The following is a 17528-nucleotide window of genomic DNA, read 5'->3' as shown; positions in this document are numbered from 1 at the left end:
TATGATGAAACTCAAATCCTTTTTTCTTCTTTGCGGTTTCATTTGAATTGCTCTACGCGTCAATAATACTTCACAAAGCACAATGCTGTGAAATGGTGGCACAGGCCATTCCATTCATGCTTCAAGAAGAACTAAGAAACCACTGCAGTAAACCTTCAAAGGAATATTGTAAGGAATAGTAAGCAGCATCTCACCAATGGGCACTTCTCATATTTTGCCAGGGATTCTGGAATCGTAGGCAGCTGCAGAGGCTGACCTTGACAAAGACAATAGGGTCATTCTAAGCATAGCAAGTTCATCAATAGTTCAGAAACTATGAATAACCATCTGCTTAGCAGCATGCATTGCTTGTTATTTTGCTGCAGGGCAAAATTAAAATGGAGAATTAATTCTCAAATTTGAACACAAATGTTGCAATTTTTGTTTTTTAAAACTACCAATGATGAGAATATATATCCAATGTTAGAAATAAGACTTTCTGTTAAGGGGGCAACTGTGTCTGAAGCTGGTATTCTCACAGGCAATAAGTATAATTTAGTTAGAAGCATTACAATTTGCTGCTGTGATAGAAGCTCTTGGATCAAGATCTAGGGAATTTGAGACCTGTCAGGGTTGTCTGATCTTGTTCAACTCAGTTTCAGTTTCCCATGTATAAAAGGAAAATAGCACTATACCTTATAAACTTTGTGTGAGGGTAAAAATCAAGCATCCACTAATGGGAGAGGAGGGGAAGGGATTTTCACTAGTATCTTCTTGCACAACCTCCTGCCTCTACCACAATGTTCTTGCGTGTCCCCCAACCTTCTGGAACAGATTGGTGGAAGATCAAAGGGGGCTGCAAGAGGAAGGGGTACTGAACAAAATACTCTCCCTTCCTCATGTGTTAGCAAAGGTGTCTCAAAAGCCCTTCCATTCATTGGATCCAACCCAAACATCGTAAAGCACTTTTCTAAATAAAAGTGTTATATAAATGATTAGAGGCAGTCGTCTGTGAAGTCATGTCATGTTGTGTGTGTAAAAGCGGTATATAATTTGTAAGATTTGGTTTAGGGTTTTTTGGACTTCTTGTTAAAGAAAATAATCAAAATCCATGTTTATATAGTTGCACCCAAAAATTATTTGTTATGCGATTTGGGGCCTTGTATCCCTTATGGTGGTTGACCCAACCCACGTGATTAGTTCACACACCGTCCCATACAACATGGGAACACACTTCTTAGGAGTGACTCCCACATCACATGTGCACGTGATTAAGGCTTACTTCTCATGGCTTCTCCCAAAGAAACACAGGAACTCTACTATTCTGAAAGACTGAAGAAGATTCGTAGTGTCCTCACAAGAAATACAAATGCCAGGGATAAAATCCTACTTGGAGTAGACCCATTGAAATGAATGGGACAAGTTAGCCACACTGAACTTAAGTCTCATTCATTTCGATGGGTCTACTCTTCACAGTAGGAGGCCATGATAATTAGTTTATATTTACAATGTATTCATGTTTCCCCCTGCAGTTTTGCATGCCCATCCCAACTCATCTGACCCTCCTATTATTCCCCTCATATATCCACTTAATATTCTTTTTATTTCATGGCACAATAGTATGAAGTTTTTATAGAAAGGCATGGATGGCATATTGTGTTTAACATATTATGTAAAAGTTATTTTATTAAAGGAATACAGGAATTGCTTGAAATGTGATGGAGAATGGGAACAAATTACAATAAATTTTGTCCTGAAAGTAATGGTTTGGATCCTTCAGATCATGTATGATGTAAACATGACACAGAACATGTATCTTCCTGGAATATAAGGAATACAATACTAACAAAGAGAAGGGACAAGATTTATTTTATAGACTTTTTTCCTTTCCTTTTTGCAAGCAAAACTGCTTTAATATAAAATGAGTCCAATGATACAGTGCTATCATCCACCCAAGCAAAAGAAAACCTCACATTGACATGAATGCGGATTATACTAGCATTCTGATGCAAGTGTATTAATTGTTTTATCCAGATTGTGTCTGCTCTGTTTTAAAGCAATGGCACAGAAAATGCTGCAACATATTGGAGTATTAGAGTACTGGCAAGTGCTCTTTAAGTAACTTTCTCCGTGAATTCTCTGGAAGATGCTGTTTAATTAACTGCAATGTGAGCTGTGTCTTCCATGTCTTAACATCCCTGCCACGTGCCTTTTAGTGTCCACTCTGTAAGCTCAAAATGCATAATTTTGCCTTTTGTCTTTTTCATTTGTATTAAGACAAAGTTATGAGGTATCCTTTACTGTTAATGATGAAGCGATAGGCAGGCCTTGTTGACTTGGGACACAAAGACTTAACTGTACATTCAGTAATTGCTTTTAGTGATCTCTCTACATGTTACTGCAAACAATCGTTAGTTTACATTAAAAAAAACTTTCTCCTGTTCACATAGGATATGGCATAAACAAACAAAACAAAATCTGACAAAAACTATACACATAAAATAAACAAGACAAATACACAAATAAGGCCATCTGCAAAATTAAAAATCCAACTCTCATAATATTTCACAATAATTTCTACAGAATATTTTACATCTTACAAACTTAAATATTTAATGCACAGGAAAAAGAAGACCTGGATCAGCCAATATCACATTATCTCTTGGAGGACTTTTCTAATTTTCTGGCAGGAGATCTTCTTTGTGGAGTTGGAATTTTGGAAGGCTTGCCGGTCGCTGACCGAGAATTCGGTCGGGGTGTTGGCCTGATTGGGGTATGAACAGTCTCTGACACGTCTGAACACACAGACTGGATTTCTGAAATGTCAAAGTCAGATGCGTCACTGCCCCGACGGCTGCTGGCTCGGCTACCAGCCTTGCTCCCTGCCCGACTTCCAGGCCTGCTTGGTGTTTTCCTGGTTTCTGTAATAGGAGAGGAATCAGATCCATTGCTGTGAGAGTGAGATGGGCAAACAAAGTAGGCCACTCTTAGGAACAGACTTTTCCCTAGATGCTTGGACTCTGAGTGACCCTAAACACAACTGGCATCATCAAAAGCTTCACAGTACTCCAGTATGTATCCAGATGTCTGCTCAAGCAAGGGTTTACTCCATTCACTACAATGCCGGAGGATATTTCTGACATTACCCTTTGGGCACATCAAGCATTCCATGACTTAAGAGAAGAAAATGGTCCAGCCCTACACATGTACATCAGAGTCCCTGAATGCATTTATGCACAGCTGCCTGCTGGAATCAGACCACTCTACTGTTTTCAACAGAATTTACTTCTACTTTAAAATGTTTTGGATCACCACTGGAAGTATTCACATCAGTCATTCCCACTCAGGCATCAAGAAAACCCACAAGTTAGATATGTTAATATACAATCCAAACTTTGTATTTTGCATCCAGTTTGGCTCTGGAAGGAACCTGAGCTTCATCAGAACCAACTCCCTGATGCAATGAAGGATCCATCTCAAAATAGTCACCCAAAGGAGGAGACACCACATAATGGTGATTGCACTGTGTCGCAATCAGACAGCAAACACTTGCCCATGTTAGTCAATCAGCAAAGTACGTCGGGCTGCAACTCAAATGATATATCTTAATTACAGTAAGGATTACAAAGCAAGAGAAACAAAAAAATATTGGGGTATTGACAACTAAGGGCTAATTTGGATGCTCTGTAATTGTCCAGGTGGAGTGTCTCTAGACATGCAGCCACATTGGGGAAGTAATGTTTGATCTGGTGCAACCATGCTCACAGATGGTATATCCTGGCACCACCCAGTCTTTTTTTAATTGTATTTGTACCAGGTAGCTGCATCCCAGGGACTCTTCCTTCCCAAGCTTTAAGCACTCACCTGCAAAATGTGCCCTGACTCTTGTTGCTGCTGTTGAAATTAGGCCACTGTCGTCTCCAGAGTGGAAACCCTTCCCTGACAGATATCCTGGCAACCTAAGTTTACTCCCTTGTATTGGAGTCCCCTGTAGAACATAAGGATAAATGAATAAAACAAGTGCATGAATATCTATAATGAACTGAGCTGAATTCAGGACTCCATCCTCATCACCTCCTTTGGAACATGCATGGCAAAGAAAAAGCAATGCCCAAAAGTGATCACATAGGAATATTTAGAAATGAGTTGGAAAGGGAACCAAACAGTAATAATATATAATATCTTAAGCGCTATATCTGTAACTATATCTGTCTCTTCCCTTCCTATTATTTTCCAGTTGTCTATTTTAGAATATAAGCTCCTTGAGAGCAGGGATTTATTTTTGACTGTGAAACTCAGTAAGGTGTCACCTATACTAATGGCTTTGTAGAAACAAACATATCCTTACATGTCAAGTTGTATATACCTGCCAACCTAGGACCACATTTCATGCATCTGATTAAGTAGACTCCAGCCCTTGAAAGCTTATGCCATAATAAATGTGTTTGTCTCTAAGTCAGGGATAGGCAACCTGGTGCCAGATGTTTTGGCCTACAACACCTGTCAGACTCAGCCAGCATAGCCAATGGTCAAGGATGATGGGAACTGTAGTCCAAAATATCAGGAGAGCACCAGGTTACCTACCCCTGCTCTAAGGTGTCACAAGACTCTCCCCACTCCCCGCAACAGACTAATATGGCTACTCAGTGGAAGATGTACCAGAGTTATGCAAAAATGGATTATGGCTTCCACTTTAATTCATTAACTGGGTCAGTTTATAAGTTTGGGTAAGAGCACTGTGCTATCCAGGTAATTCCATCTGGCATGTCACCAATGTTTCGCAAACTCACACATAATGGATTGGATCCAGACTTAATCATTCTTAGAGCAGACCCACTGAAATTAATGGGACTTAAGTGATTCATGACTAACTTCTGATTGATTTCCATGGGCGTTCTTGACATATGACTAAGTCTGGATTCAACCCATTAAAACTAATTATTACAATGTTTTGAAAACCGTGCATTTTTACTGGGTAAAATGCTGAGTTGATACAACATACATCTTAGGCCCAATGAGTACTGCGGAGGGATGGCACATTGACATGACTCTTTCGTCACTGCAGATGTTTAATATCAAAAGGCAACGTGATCCTTCAACTGCAGAATTAAAGTAACTACTTTAAAGGATCAATATTTAATCATCAAGGCAGTACAGAATAAATTTCGGACTGGGAGGCAGGCAGCGGAATTAAACTAATGCCCAATTTTGGCAATAAATGCCAAGCTTTTCCAGTTTTAGCAAAGTCCCTCTCATACCCTGACTATGATGCTTGATTGGTTTGCCAGTAATATTTTAAGATTCTTCCAGATAGCCACAGTTTGATCAAGTAAGCTGTTTGGTTAACTTTTAGTTATCAGCTGAAGAAACTGAGTAAAAGAAAGCATAATATTAAAAACTGAGTAATTCATATTCTTTATTATATTTTACATCCTCTGGCCATGAAATCAATTGTCTACATAAAATAATAAGCATATTTCACAGAAAGGACTAGTTAATAGGACAGCTGTGTGTTTTTCCCTCGGTAAGCAAAGCCATACAAAAATCTGTGAAGTTAGTGCTATAAAGAGCCAGAAGGAAAGCATTATAACTGGAAATCTTCCATTTACTTGGATAATGTGTAAGAGTAGCAATGGCATATTATTCTCCGCACTAACCATTTAAGTGCTTAGTGCTCTAATATAGTTTAACATTTTATGAGAAGGTAATGTCCAGTGGAAATTCTATTGCTTTACGTTCATGTTATCTGTTATAGCTCGTATCAGTAAATCTATGGAGACTCCTTTGTTCTTTAATGTTTTTAGGTTCTCAGTATTTCCTTTTGGTATAACAACAGGATTAACAACTCTCTTTCCGTGTATGAATGGAGAGACTATGTCTTGGACTGTTTTCCAAGGCTTGGAACTTACACTCTCCAGATCTTTAATATCTTGGTGGCTCCCATCTATCCAAGGTTCCATTATAAGGTTCCATTGCAGCTCTAATGATCAGCAGAGAACTGATCCTGACTACGGTATTGCCTTATACAGTCCATGCATAATAATTGTACCATTAGGGCATGATCAGAACCATTTCCGGAGGTTTCCCTAAACCCACAAGACTTAATTTCCCTGGAGACCTGTCAAAATCTCACAGATGCATCTATTCTCTCTCCCATTAACACTAATGGTAAATGAAATCACTATGCCAGCTTCAGGGCTGGCATAGGTGGCTGTTTGTTTGTTTGTGCTTGTTGGAAAGAGCAAGCGCACTTTGCATCCTATGTATCTAAGGCCTCCTCCAATCTGCCTTTGAGAATCCCCCTGAATGTTCCTTTCCCTCTTCTACCACTGACAGAACACTGCTGGCAGTATATCTATGCCAGCAGATCTTTCTGCTGGTGTACTAAGGAATCCTGGGGGCTCATGTGTCAATCTACCAGTCAAGACCTTCATTGTTGATAGCTGGCACTTGTACAATTTATAGCCTATTATAGGCCAGGTGATGGGTTCTAGGATATTTTTAGTTTGGCTTGCTTGGGGATGGGACAAGGCAATTAAACTAAGAAGCAGGTAAAATGATAATGGACTAATTTGCGAAGGAATTTGAAAAGTATTTAAGAGAACTCTCCATCAGGCAGAATAGGAAGGTAGCATCTCATATACATAACTACCGTTCCAGAGCAAGGGTAGGCAACTTGTGGCCCTCCAGATCTTTTGGCCTACAACTCTACCAATCATCATTTGGCTTCGTTGTCTAGGGCTGATGGTGGAACCACAAGTTCCCCGACCCTGATCAAGAGAAAGCTATATAATTTGGAATATTCAACATGTACAGAGCTGGTTACTACTTTCACTGTAGTTATTTATAGCTTAAAAGCATGCTCAACAAGGCCCAAATAGGAGTAAAACAAACGTCAAACAATTTATCAATTTACAGGCTTAAAAAGAGAGAAAATAACATTGGTGTATAGAAGTCTGAAAACAAATAGAGTGCATTAATATAGTAGGTACAGCACAGCTGGACAAGGGATGTAGTCACTGTTAGCTAATAGAATAGTTTTAGTGAAGGAAGTGTTGTTAGACTAGAATATCCATCCATTACTGTACCTCTGTGGATGACACTTGATATTCAGAGCACTCTGGTGGTTTACAAGGAGATGACGTTTTGCTGTTTATCAACCATGGTTTACCATAGTTGCGTGTTAAATGATGGGGTGTCTGCATGAAACAATGGCAAATCACAAGTGTGAAGAACAGTTGATGGAAAACAATGTCATGGAGAGGAATAGATTATGGAGACTGCATCTCACAGTAAAAGCAAAATCAAAAGACACCAAAACAAGGCAGGAACAGCTGACCACAAGCATTTTATACAAAAGTGGATGTATGTGTGCTTTTTGTAATGCAATGGTGGGGTTAATGTTTTTCTCTTTTAAAAAGTTGGGTCCATTTTCTAATTAGCTTACATGTTTTTTTCCCATCTTGCATGAGCGCTGCAATTGTAAGGGGGGGGGGGAACAATAAAAAACTTTGTTAGCTTTCTTTGAAAAACAGCAGAATTAAAATTTCCCCTACTGAATGGAGGGTAGCATTATTCCAACTCGTAGCAAGTGTGGCCGGGTTTTATAGACTGAGATTAAAAAAGAGTTGCACCATTGAAGTAATACCTTGGGTGTGCTGGCAGCAATGGCTGGTATTGGAGCTCCTTGGGCCGGTGGATTGGACACAGACGTGGATCTGTTGGGTGAAGCACCCCTTGATGAAGGTCGTGATCTGTGCCCTCTTGGTCGGAAGGCAGCCATGCTTTGGCTGGCTCCATCTGCCAGAATGAACTTCTCACGAAGCTCCATGTTTGTCCTCCCTTTTGCTGCAGCAAGTGAAAGAGACAGGTTGAGAAGTCTTATTTCCCAGTCTCGCCTTTTCTGCAATTGGCCTCGCCAAGCCTCACACAAACAAACCAAACACATTAATGAGTAATGCATTTGTTTGAGACAAAAGACTTCATTTGCAGAATATGCAGATCTAACATTTTATGCCAGCAAAGATGAACCGCTCTCAACAGAAATCAGCATGAAAATGGAATGGCTCAACATGCTACTTGGTTACCAATGCACAGACACAACCTGGAGACCCGTTTGACTAATGCTACCACTGCTTGGATGATTCAGAAATATATGCTGGCTAAGATGAGTAAACGCTAAGAGGAAAGCATAAACCATATTAATTCTAAACTATAAAGTCATGGCGTTTGGCAACATGCAATGACAAACAGAAACTCCCAAACTGTAAAGAATTGATGTTAGGCACAGACACACGCAGGTATAAAGGCAAACGTGAGAAATGCCCGCAAGGACCAGATGCGTAAACTTGTTAGCGTTTGGTTCTCTCTGTATTAATGGGCAATTGCTTTTGAAACACTCTCTTCAAGTGTGTCAAAGGAAATTTAGAAATAAGCTCTCAAGCACCAGCCAGTGCAGCAAGTGTTAAGCTAAAACATGTGATACGTGAAGCATTTTGTTAAATATATACTTATATATATATATATTAAAGCAGAGTGGGAAGGAAATGGAAAAGGAAATAAGAACAGGAGAGACAAAGAGAGGGGTTTGCCAACCTATAGTAGGCTGAGTGGTAATTGAAGAGTTTGATTCCGAACGTAACATTTTACTCCCATGATGATGAACTAGAAAAAATGACACAGGATATGGGTCATATTAAAAGAAAATTGTTAGCAGGAGAAGAAAAATCAATTACAGCAGTCGCATATGCAAGAGATTCAAAGCTGCAGGCCGAGAGACAGATCTTAGGTGGTAAAAGGTTCTTGCTAACTGTCCCTTAGCTAGGTCATGTTCTCTTAAGCAAAAGAAAACACTCCTGAATAAACTCAGTTACAGACAGTCCCAATGTCTTCCATGTAAAAATATGGCTTCTCTGCCAAAATAATAGAGACGTGAGTGGAACAAAATAATGCCATTCTGAGATTTTTGTTGCATGAAATGAGCTCAGGATAAACCATAGTGTTTGAAAAGAATGGAAACTAGTCACCATTAAGACTCCCAACAATTTCTGTGTGTAATTCACACTTTACCTCAGTTGACCCACATAAGCCTAAATGTTTCCATTGCAGACTTGCTGAAGAATGCAATCTTGCTTCATCTCCTTTAGAGAGAGGTTTATCTTAAAAATTCTGTTGCCCTTTAGAAGGATGTGGATGAAGTGCCCCAATTTTTCGGAAAAGCAAAAAACAAAAAACCCTTTCAGACTCATATGCAGTGGCACTGAAAACATTGTATGCACTTTTGGGTGAAAGCATTTTTTAAAAATCAACAACCAAAAAATAATTCTCTCTCTCTCTCTCTCTCTCTCTCTCTCTCTCTCTCTCTCTCTCTCTCTCTCTCTCTCTTTTTCTCTGTATGCATATATGTAAATGCCCCAATATTTTTGGGAAATGCAAAAACCTCCATATCTGTACACACTGGTATTTAAGATGCCCATTCCTGTAATATGAAGCTTGACTATTGGCTAGGAATATTTTTTTTAAGCCACTGCAACAATAAATGTGGCAAGTATTCTCCTGGAGTGTAGAAAATGGTAGAATTAAGATATGTTACAATGTATGAATAAGAAGCAGCTACTTATATAACCATCTATATATAAACTTTCTGTACACCAATGTACTGAAAACATGTATGACATTTGAGCACAATCTCTTCTTTTTAAAGCACATTTGTGTCTAACCACTGTCTAGATGATTACATTTAAACATAGGCTTTAATCAGAGGCTAGAAGAAGAAAGGCTCATTAATTGGCTTTTTATCAAGTCAGAGAAGGAACTCCATTCCATCTGATTTGTTATATTACTGTAAAAGTCAATTATAACCAGTCAGATCTCTTAATGCCATTTATGTCCTGTTAGATTCTTAAGAGTAGAATACAAGATGTGGTGATGAAACACACAGATTGTGTAGCTGTTTCTGTTTATTGTGCCTTCATTTATTCCTGTACAACAGGAATGTAAACTGTGAGTCGAACGTAATGAAAATAAACCAGAATTGAAGCAGATTTTCCATGAGAGGTACAGTTCATTCTGCTTTTTAGCACCCATGGTTAATTACCACTCAAATGACCCTTTAGTGGCCTGGTTCAGACAATATGCTAAACCATGCTGCTTAAACACAAAATGGTTAATGGAATGCATGCATTCTGTTAACCATTTTGTGATTAAGCAGCATGGTTTAGCATGTTCTCCAAACCAGGCCAAAATGTAGCTGGAATCTTAACTTGCAGTGTATTTTGAATTGTAGCTGATAAAATGGTGGTTGGATAACACAGAATTAAGCCTGCCCTGTTCAAAGAAAAAGAAATACACATCGTTCTAAGAAACGTTTCTACCGCCACAATATTTATCTTTGTGTCTGAACTTGCAACATCCTATTTAGAAAGCGGAGTACTTTTGAATGACAGAGAAGAACAAAAAACTGATAATGTTAGTAATGTTCTCTGTGGCTGCTTTTTGTTCTCTAGAAGTGAACGCTACTTTCCCCACCCACTCTTCTAACATTCCTTAACATTTCTGAGCTGAAATCCCAACATAAAAGGGGCGAATCCCTTTTTTATTTACTCGGGGATCAGTAAAAAGCCACTATTTTACTTATCATTCCCCTTGAACTTTCTTACTTTTTGCTGAGCTAAGCAATTGGCTTATGTTTGGGGTTTTTTAAACCTTCCACAAAGGAGAAGGAAATGTATCTGGAAAGCCTCTCTCCCTGGGGTCATTACAATAGACACCAGGATGCAAAATAAGGACTTGAAAATACTGTCATCCTAAAATTACTTGAGACTTTCCCCGATTCCCCCGCCTCTTACTCCCCCCCCCTCACCACTCTGCTGCAGGGGAGGGGAACCCTTTCAGTCTGAGGGGTTGAATTCAATTTCAGAGAAGCTCTGGGGGGGGGGAGCATTCCTCTGACTGGGGGAATGGGACAAAAAGGCAAAAGGGGGTGGGGCCAAAATATTAGAAATACCAGCACATTGTAGGTTAAAGCTCTTACTGCCAGGTAACTAAGCTTGAGGGGAAGCATTTCAAAATGGGACGAAAAGTGCAGAAAAGGCAGAAAACCACCATAAATAACTGGTGGTAGGGGGAAATGAGGTAAAACCCAGAGGGCTGGATTGGAATCCCAGTAGGATTCCCCACCCCCCCACCCCGCCCCGATGTTGAGACACACATCACACTGCTCATGATCTACAGGTGAGCAGAATCCAGAAACTTAATCTGGAGAAATCCCCACATGTAGTTTCAAGGAAGATTTTTTTTTTCTAGGCCTGCTTACTACTGCCTAATCTACATTGTGACATCGTAAGTTTAGATAAGGTAGGGTTGTCAGCAACCAGGAAAACAAACAAATATACTGGCAGAATGTACAATTCCCCCTCCCCCTTTGAAGCAGTTGCCAGAGTGTTTTGAGTATTTTTAAAGTCAGCAGCAGTGTTTTCCTTGAGTCTTCATGCCTGAACTGTGTAGCCCATGAAGGTGCCCGACTGTTGGTTTCAGCCCAGCATAACATATCATTGACTGCTGCATGCAAGTATTTCCCATTATTCAACCTGTTGAGCCAACGGAAAGGTAGGGTAGCCAAAGGCTGGAACACAAAAAAGGGGGGGGGCAGCAGTGGCAGCTGCGGGCACATCCCTGAGTGGCTTTTTTATCTCATGCCAGGGCAAAGTGAGTAGATGCAGCCCGCCAGAGGAGCAAACCGGAAGTTTTTACGATTGGCTTCAGCTCCTGGATCTGCCACCCTGTGCCCACCCAGGCACCACAATTCTTGAAACTGGAGCCTTAAAATGAGGATCTCTGCAATCCCTGGTTTAAACGTTTCTTGCACCTGATGTGAAAAATCAGTATGACACTCCTCCCCTGCTAATTTGTTTCGCTGATGAAGAGGAGGTCTGATAACAGCCTATAAGGCCTTTTCTTGCAGTTAAGATGACCACAGTTCTTGCTGGCTGAGTAATCGGCTACCAAAACTGAGCTTGTTAGATCAGAATCATTGGCAGATCCAGGCCCATTTTTCCTGCCTTTATCTTTCCACTATGAGCCTGGCTACACATTGCAAACAACAGGACACTGGCTCTACCACATTCCCTGCTCCTTCCCTTCCCAACTCCTAAGAGAGCCAGTGTGGTGTAGTGGCTAAAGTGTTGGACTGAGAATCAGGAGATCTGGGTTTTAGTCTCCACTCGGCCATGGAAACCCACTGGGTGACTTTGGGCCAGTCACACACTCTCAGCCCAACCCACCTCACAGGGTTGTTGTTGTGAGGATAAAAAGGAGAGGAGCAGGAGGATTATGTACACTGCCTTGCTGCCTCCTCCAGCTTTCTCAGCCTTTGGGTGAGGGAGTCAAATGAATTTTGATCAGGTCAGGCTCCCAGGTAGTGAGTGTAAAGCATCCTTGCCCTATCTGGTGGGCTCCAGATGGATGGCAGAATACTAGGACCTCTGGTCCAACACAACTGGAGGCGACCAGGTTGGGGAATGCTGGTATAAAGCACCACCAGGGTTGACAGTTCCTTCAGCACGGAGTCCTTAAAAATACTAAAGAGTATATAAACAGAACAGTATAAGTGAACTAGGGATTTATACAATTTACATTGCATCATTCCAACCTCTGCCCCCAATTAATCTATGACAGCAGTTGCTATACACTATTAATGAGCTTGATGTTCATATCCAAAGTCATTTTCCTACATACCTCTGCAGGGATCATTTTTCACTAAGAACTCATCTAGCGCCATCCATCCACCTCCGACTCGAACCATAACAGTGCTCCGCAGAATACGGACAAGACGGAGTTGCTGGGAATCACCAAACTGTGCAGGAAGATAGGAAAATATGCTAAAGGCCACCTTTAAGTTCTAAATGGCAATATTGCACCCCAAGCCAAGTGGGTTAAGATTAGCCACATACAATATGCTTCTAAATCATTAGTAGAAAAATCACCAAAGATGTTTTTATTCAAGGTCAAGGCTGCTTTCAAGTTGATTGCAATTGCGTTAACCCAAAAGGTAGCAATGAGATTGCGGGTGGGGTGGGGGAGACAGCGCATGGTTTGCAGCGACGTTTAATTTTGTGCCAAATTCTTGTGAGTCATACGATTGTTTTTGAGATTGTTTCAAAGGAGAAAAACTAGGAATGTAATACATGGCGTTATTGTATCTGATGGCTTGTTCTTTCAGCATTCAAACTTTCACTGACCTCCCCTTGTAGAAATGGCAACAAGAAGTTTTCCACTGATATGTGGATTAGAACTCATCTTAAGATGAGGAAAACAGATCTGTTACAACTCTATAGAACAAGTCAGAAAAACAGCTTCCTCAGCTGCTGAGTGACTTCAGACGCTCTTTTCGCCCTCCTGCCTTCCAGAAAGCTGCCCACTGGTTCCCAGACAAGGCTTCCAAGCAAATGTTATTTCATGCAATAAATATACAATTGTAGGATTCAGTCAACTTTTCTTCTGTTATAGATTATTTCCATTCTCAGGATGAAAACTGCAATATTTTGTGATCCTCTTTCCCAGCTGCTCTCTGCAATGCTTTAGCCAGTGTGACAGATATCTGCTGAATAGAGTTACAGGCTGCCCCACACCCATCCTATTTTAAGTAATTGGTTTTAATGTCTACTTTATCTTTTAATCTTCATTAGAGGCTGAGTGAACCCCAGTATACTGCCATAGCATACAAGCACTCATATCAATCTTAAAAAAAAAAGTATCACCAAGGCCATTCCCTAAATGCAAAGAAACCTAAAGAAATGCAGGTTGCTTACCTGTAACCGTAGTTCTTCGAGTGGTCATATGTGCATTCACACAAGTATGGGCGCAGAGCCCATACTTGTGTGAATGCACAGATGACTACGAAGAAGAATTTAAGAATTCAAATCTAAGTATTTTAAGATGTTGTGATTGTTATTTTAATATTGTATTGGTTTTATATGCTCTTTTAACTAATTATATGTATTATATTTTATTCAGTGTTGTTCCCCGCCTCGATCCAGAGGGAGTGGCGGTAATAAATATATTATGATGATGATGATGATGATGATGATGATGATGCAATTTTGTGAATCTTTTCTTGTGAAAAAAAGAAAAGTTTTTTCAAAGCCTGTTGATTCCTTCTCCCCAATTCTAGAGCTTACACTTCTCTGAGGGCCATCTCCTCCAACTTCAGTGATATGGGGACTATCCATTGTGCTACTGGTACTACATACCTGCTAGGAGGAGTTTAGAGCTGGCAACCACAAAAATGTGTGTGGTGAGGGAAGGTGTGATCAGCGAAGGCCCATAGGCAGGGGTGGCAACATGTGGCCGTCCAGATGTTTTGGCCTACAACTCCCATAAGCCCTCACTGGCATAGCTAATGGTGAGGGATCATGAGAGTTGCAGGCCAAAATATCTGAAGCATCACAAGTTGCCCACCTCTGCTCTAAGGAGAACAAGGATGCAAAATGGCTCCTTTGCTATACCTTGTCAAGAAGACATATTTACTAACTAATGTTGGCTCTAAATGTGACATGCCAGAGCATTATCACTCTCAGGGCAGGCAACAAGTATGTCAAATCTCCATATTGCTTTGATGGTTGGTTTTAGTTTGAAAGTGTTAAATGTGTCCATTGTGCACAAAGCACCCAAAGGGCAAAAAATGGAGTCTCCAGCCACAATCTTAACATGATTATCAAGTAGCTCTAAATAACATTCATTGACCCTGTTCAGACGACATGCTAAGCCACAGGGGTTAAGCATTTTGAGCTAAACATTATGCTTAGTTTGTCATGTGAGCCATTCCTAACCATGGTGGCTACATAAACATGGTTTAAACACGCTCACTAACCATTTGCTGCAAAAGGGTTAGTGGCCTAACAATGGTGTCATATCTGTTCAGGCCTTAAGTATGATAGCACACATGTGCATGCTCGTGCACACAAATTTGATGGCCCTTTAATATGCACATGCAGATATGTGATTATTCAAATATGAAAAAAATAAAAACAAACCACTTATACCCTGTGGCCTTTGCAGAACTTGCTAGTTACCTGAGCATTCATTTAACCAGCTGCCTTGTATACTGGCACATAGGCCAAGAATATCTGTACCATTGAAGTTTAATTTACAAGCTGATTCAAGAGGTGTAAAGGCTGTTTTCTCAACCAATACATTAGTACCCACAATGGTACATTTGGATAATCATATCTTGGCTTAAGTTTACCTTGTGCCCATTCACTCCTCCCTTCTTGGCGGGCTACAATGAATCCTGCAAGTCTTTGATTAACCATACTTTCCACTTATGTCTGAACTGGGAAACTATGGTAACTAGATTTGGAATAAGCTTGAATCTTAAACTAACTTCAAACCATGGATTAACATCAAAGCATATTCTGAACTTTGTAATTCGAGTTTCCCAGTTCAGACATAATGGGAAATTATGGTTAATTTTAGACTTATTGCAACACACTAAGAAGGGAAGAGGAGGCAGAGGACAAAATGCAAAGGGAAAAGGTTTGTGCATATCTTGGTTTATTAAGCTGAGATTTTTTTTGTCCTAACTGGGTCAGTGGGGAAAGAATGGTAAAATGTAAACGTTATGATAGCCACACACGTTTCTTCCTTGCCCGTCTATATGCACACTTCAAATCTACTTTTCCTGACATGAGGCATGAGTCTCTGTGCCAAAAATATATGAAGTGGCTCCAATGATTCCCGACTACTTTATTAGTGGAGCACTTACACTAGCATTGCCAAGTTCTATGAATCAAAGCTAAGGTTGCTGGACTGCAGTCTGGAGATTCTCACTCTACCTTTGAATTTCCCCGTGTAGTAGGAACTTCGTCTGCCCCTCCCTTTTCCTGTTGTTGCTGCCCCCATCCCTCACCTCCAACCTGCTGTGCAGCAATCTGCAGCCTGGACGATTATAGTAAGTGAGGGAGGGGATAGACAACTAGATTAGGAGAGAAAGGGTGGAAGAAGCCATATCTGCCTCACCTCTTACTGCATTGTGGAATTTAAAAGTAGTGAAGATTGCAACCTTTCAACTCCAAGCAATGCAGGCGACCACTCTTTCCCATGTAATCCATCAACCCCATCCATGTTTCTTGCCCAAATTCACTTAATTCTCAGTTATGATCACACAATTTCTGCAAAAGGTTAGTCAAACAGATTCAGAACCTCCTAGCCCAGTCTACTTTGATATTTAAGACCTCCACACAGGTACATAAGGGAAGCTCTCTCCAAAGGTCAAGCTGGAACAAAATGCAGAATTTTATCCTTTGAAAGAAGTGATGGTAAAACACTATTTGCCCAGTAAATGTTTTACAGCCAAATCATATAATTGAGCTTAATTTTTAATATATCTTACTGAAATACTGCTTAAGCAAAGGGTGGGGGGGAAGGCATATTACTTTTGGGAACCAAATAACAGGAAAGCACATAAAGTTAATTAATTCAGAAAAAATGTTAGAAGCAGAAATGCAAGTTTGAAATGTGCATCATTGGAAATCATGTAAATAAGCATAGCATGGCTTTATAATGGAGAACTTTATTTTTCACTTGTAAGGTTCTATGCTGCAGCAATTGTTTTTCAGATGATGTCATTTGGAGAATGTTCTTTGTTTTGATATGGCTGTTCCTGAACAGCTCTGGGAAGAATCAGCTAAGGAACTTTGAGTGAAGACATGTGACATGTATCCTTTATTTAAATACTAGTCCGCAACTATAAAGTTCAATTCAACTTATACTTCATTATCACAGTATTTGGGGCCCATGCCCCCTTAGGTGAGTCAGGGGTAAGTCATGTCTCTTCTAGGAACAGGTGAGAAATTAGTTCAATTTTATGGAAATGCAATTGTTTATTCAGTTTCTAACTGAAGGTCCTGTCCCTCTTCCAAGAGAGATGATGAGACATCTGATAGTGGGATGCAGCATGAAAACCTAAAGGATACATTGCATACCGAGAACAGCAAAATCTTACAGGTGTAAACTAAAGGCATTTGCACTACCAATTCTTGCAAACCATTATCTGGTTCCCTTAAAAGTAATCTTTTAAGCAACAGGCAAAAAAAAGGCAGTTCCAAACCAAGGAAACCTGTTAAGCATTTCCAGAGAGGCACCATAGCTGATCAACCATGAATTAGCTCAGGGTGAAAGGATGGGGAAGGACAAACCACTGCAAGCTGAAATGATGATGTATTAAAAGAATATTAGGAGCTCCATAACACATTCCACTCTTTATACCTGATTTCCCAGGAAGAACTGACAAGAGATGGAAAATGGGAAAAAGACATAATTAGTGTAAACGGAAATCCTCCACATGACTCTCTAGAACACTCTAATAGCACACACACATCCCAAATTTCTAAGTAGAGTATGTAGCTTAGAGATGTGCAGCTAATGTTAGATATCTGGGCTGTGAATGCTGAAATACACCTGAATCCGGTGTTATGTATCTACCTATTGCTTTGCTACATCATCTCCTTCACCCAAATTCTCATCGGAAAATGGCATTACTGAACCAAAAG

The 17528-nt window shown here is 40.2% G+C and overlaps 1 protein-coding gene across 11 annotated transcripts in view; it reads right to left on the bottom strand.

Annotated features, from left to right (window-relative positions):
• Positions 1–1632: 1632 nt before the first annotated feature.
• The window catches only part of DST (dystonin), a 391150-nt gene continuing 375254 nt past the window's right edge, over positions 1633–17528 (bottom strand). For 3 of the 11 annotated variants that reach the window (XM_063125033.1, XM_063125034.1, XM_063125035.1), the window contains 7 exons: positions 17245–17262; positions 12715–12832; positions 8575–8643; positions 7628–7827; positions 7068–7178; positions 3844–3967; positions 1634–2900 (listed from right to left, as the gene is read on the bottom strand). In XM_063125033.1, coding sequence (XP_062981103.1) covers positions 2635–2900; positions 3844–3967; positions 7068–7178; positions 7628–7827; positions 8575–8643; positions 12715–12832; positions 17245–17262 — 906 coding nt within the window. In that variant the 3' untranslated portion in view covers positions 1634–2634. Of the gene's footprint in view, positions 2901–3843; positions 3968–7067; positions 7179–7627; positions 7828–8574; positions 8644–12714; positions 12833–17244; positions 17263–17528 lie in introns of all 11 variants that reach the window. The other 8 variants (XM_063125037.1, XM_063125038.1, XM_063125040.1 and 5 more) reach the window with 5 other exon arrangements.

Source organism: Elgaria multicarinata, chromosome 4, assembly GCF_023053635.1.
Source record: "Elgaria multicarinata webbii isolate HBS135686 ecotype San Diego chromosome 4, rElgMul1.1.pri, whole genome shotgun sequence".
Taxonomy (NCBI): Eukaryota; Metazoa; Chordata; class Lepidosauria; order Squamata; family Anguidae; genus Elgaria; species Elgaria multicarinata.
The sequence above is the reverse complement of the archived record's forward strand: the minus strand, read 5'-3'. Positions and strand labels throughout refer to the sequence as shown.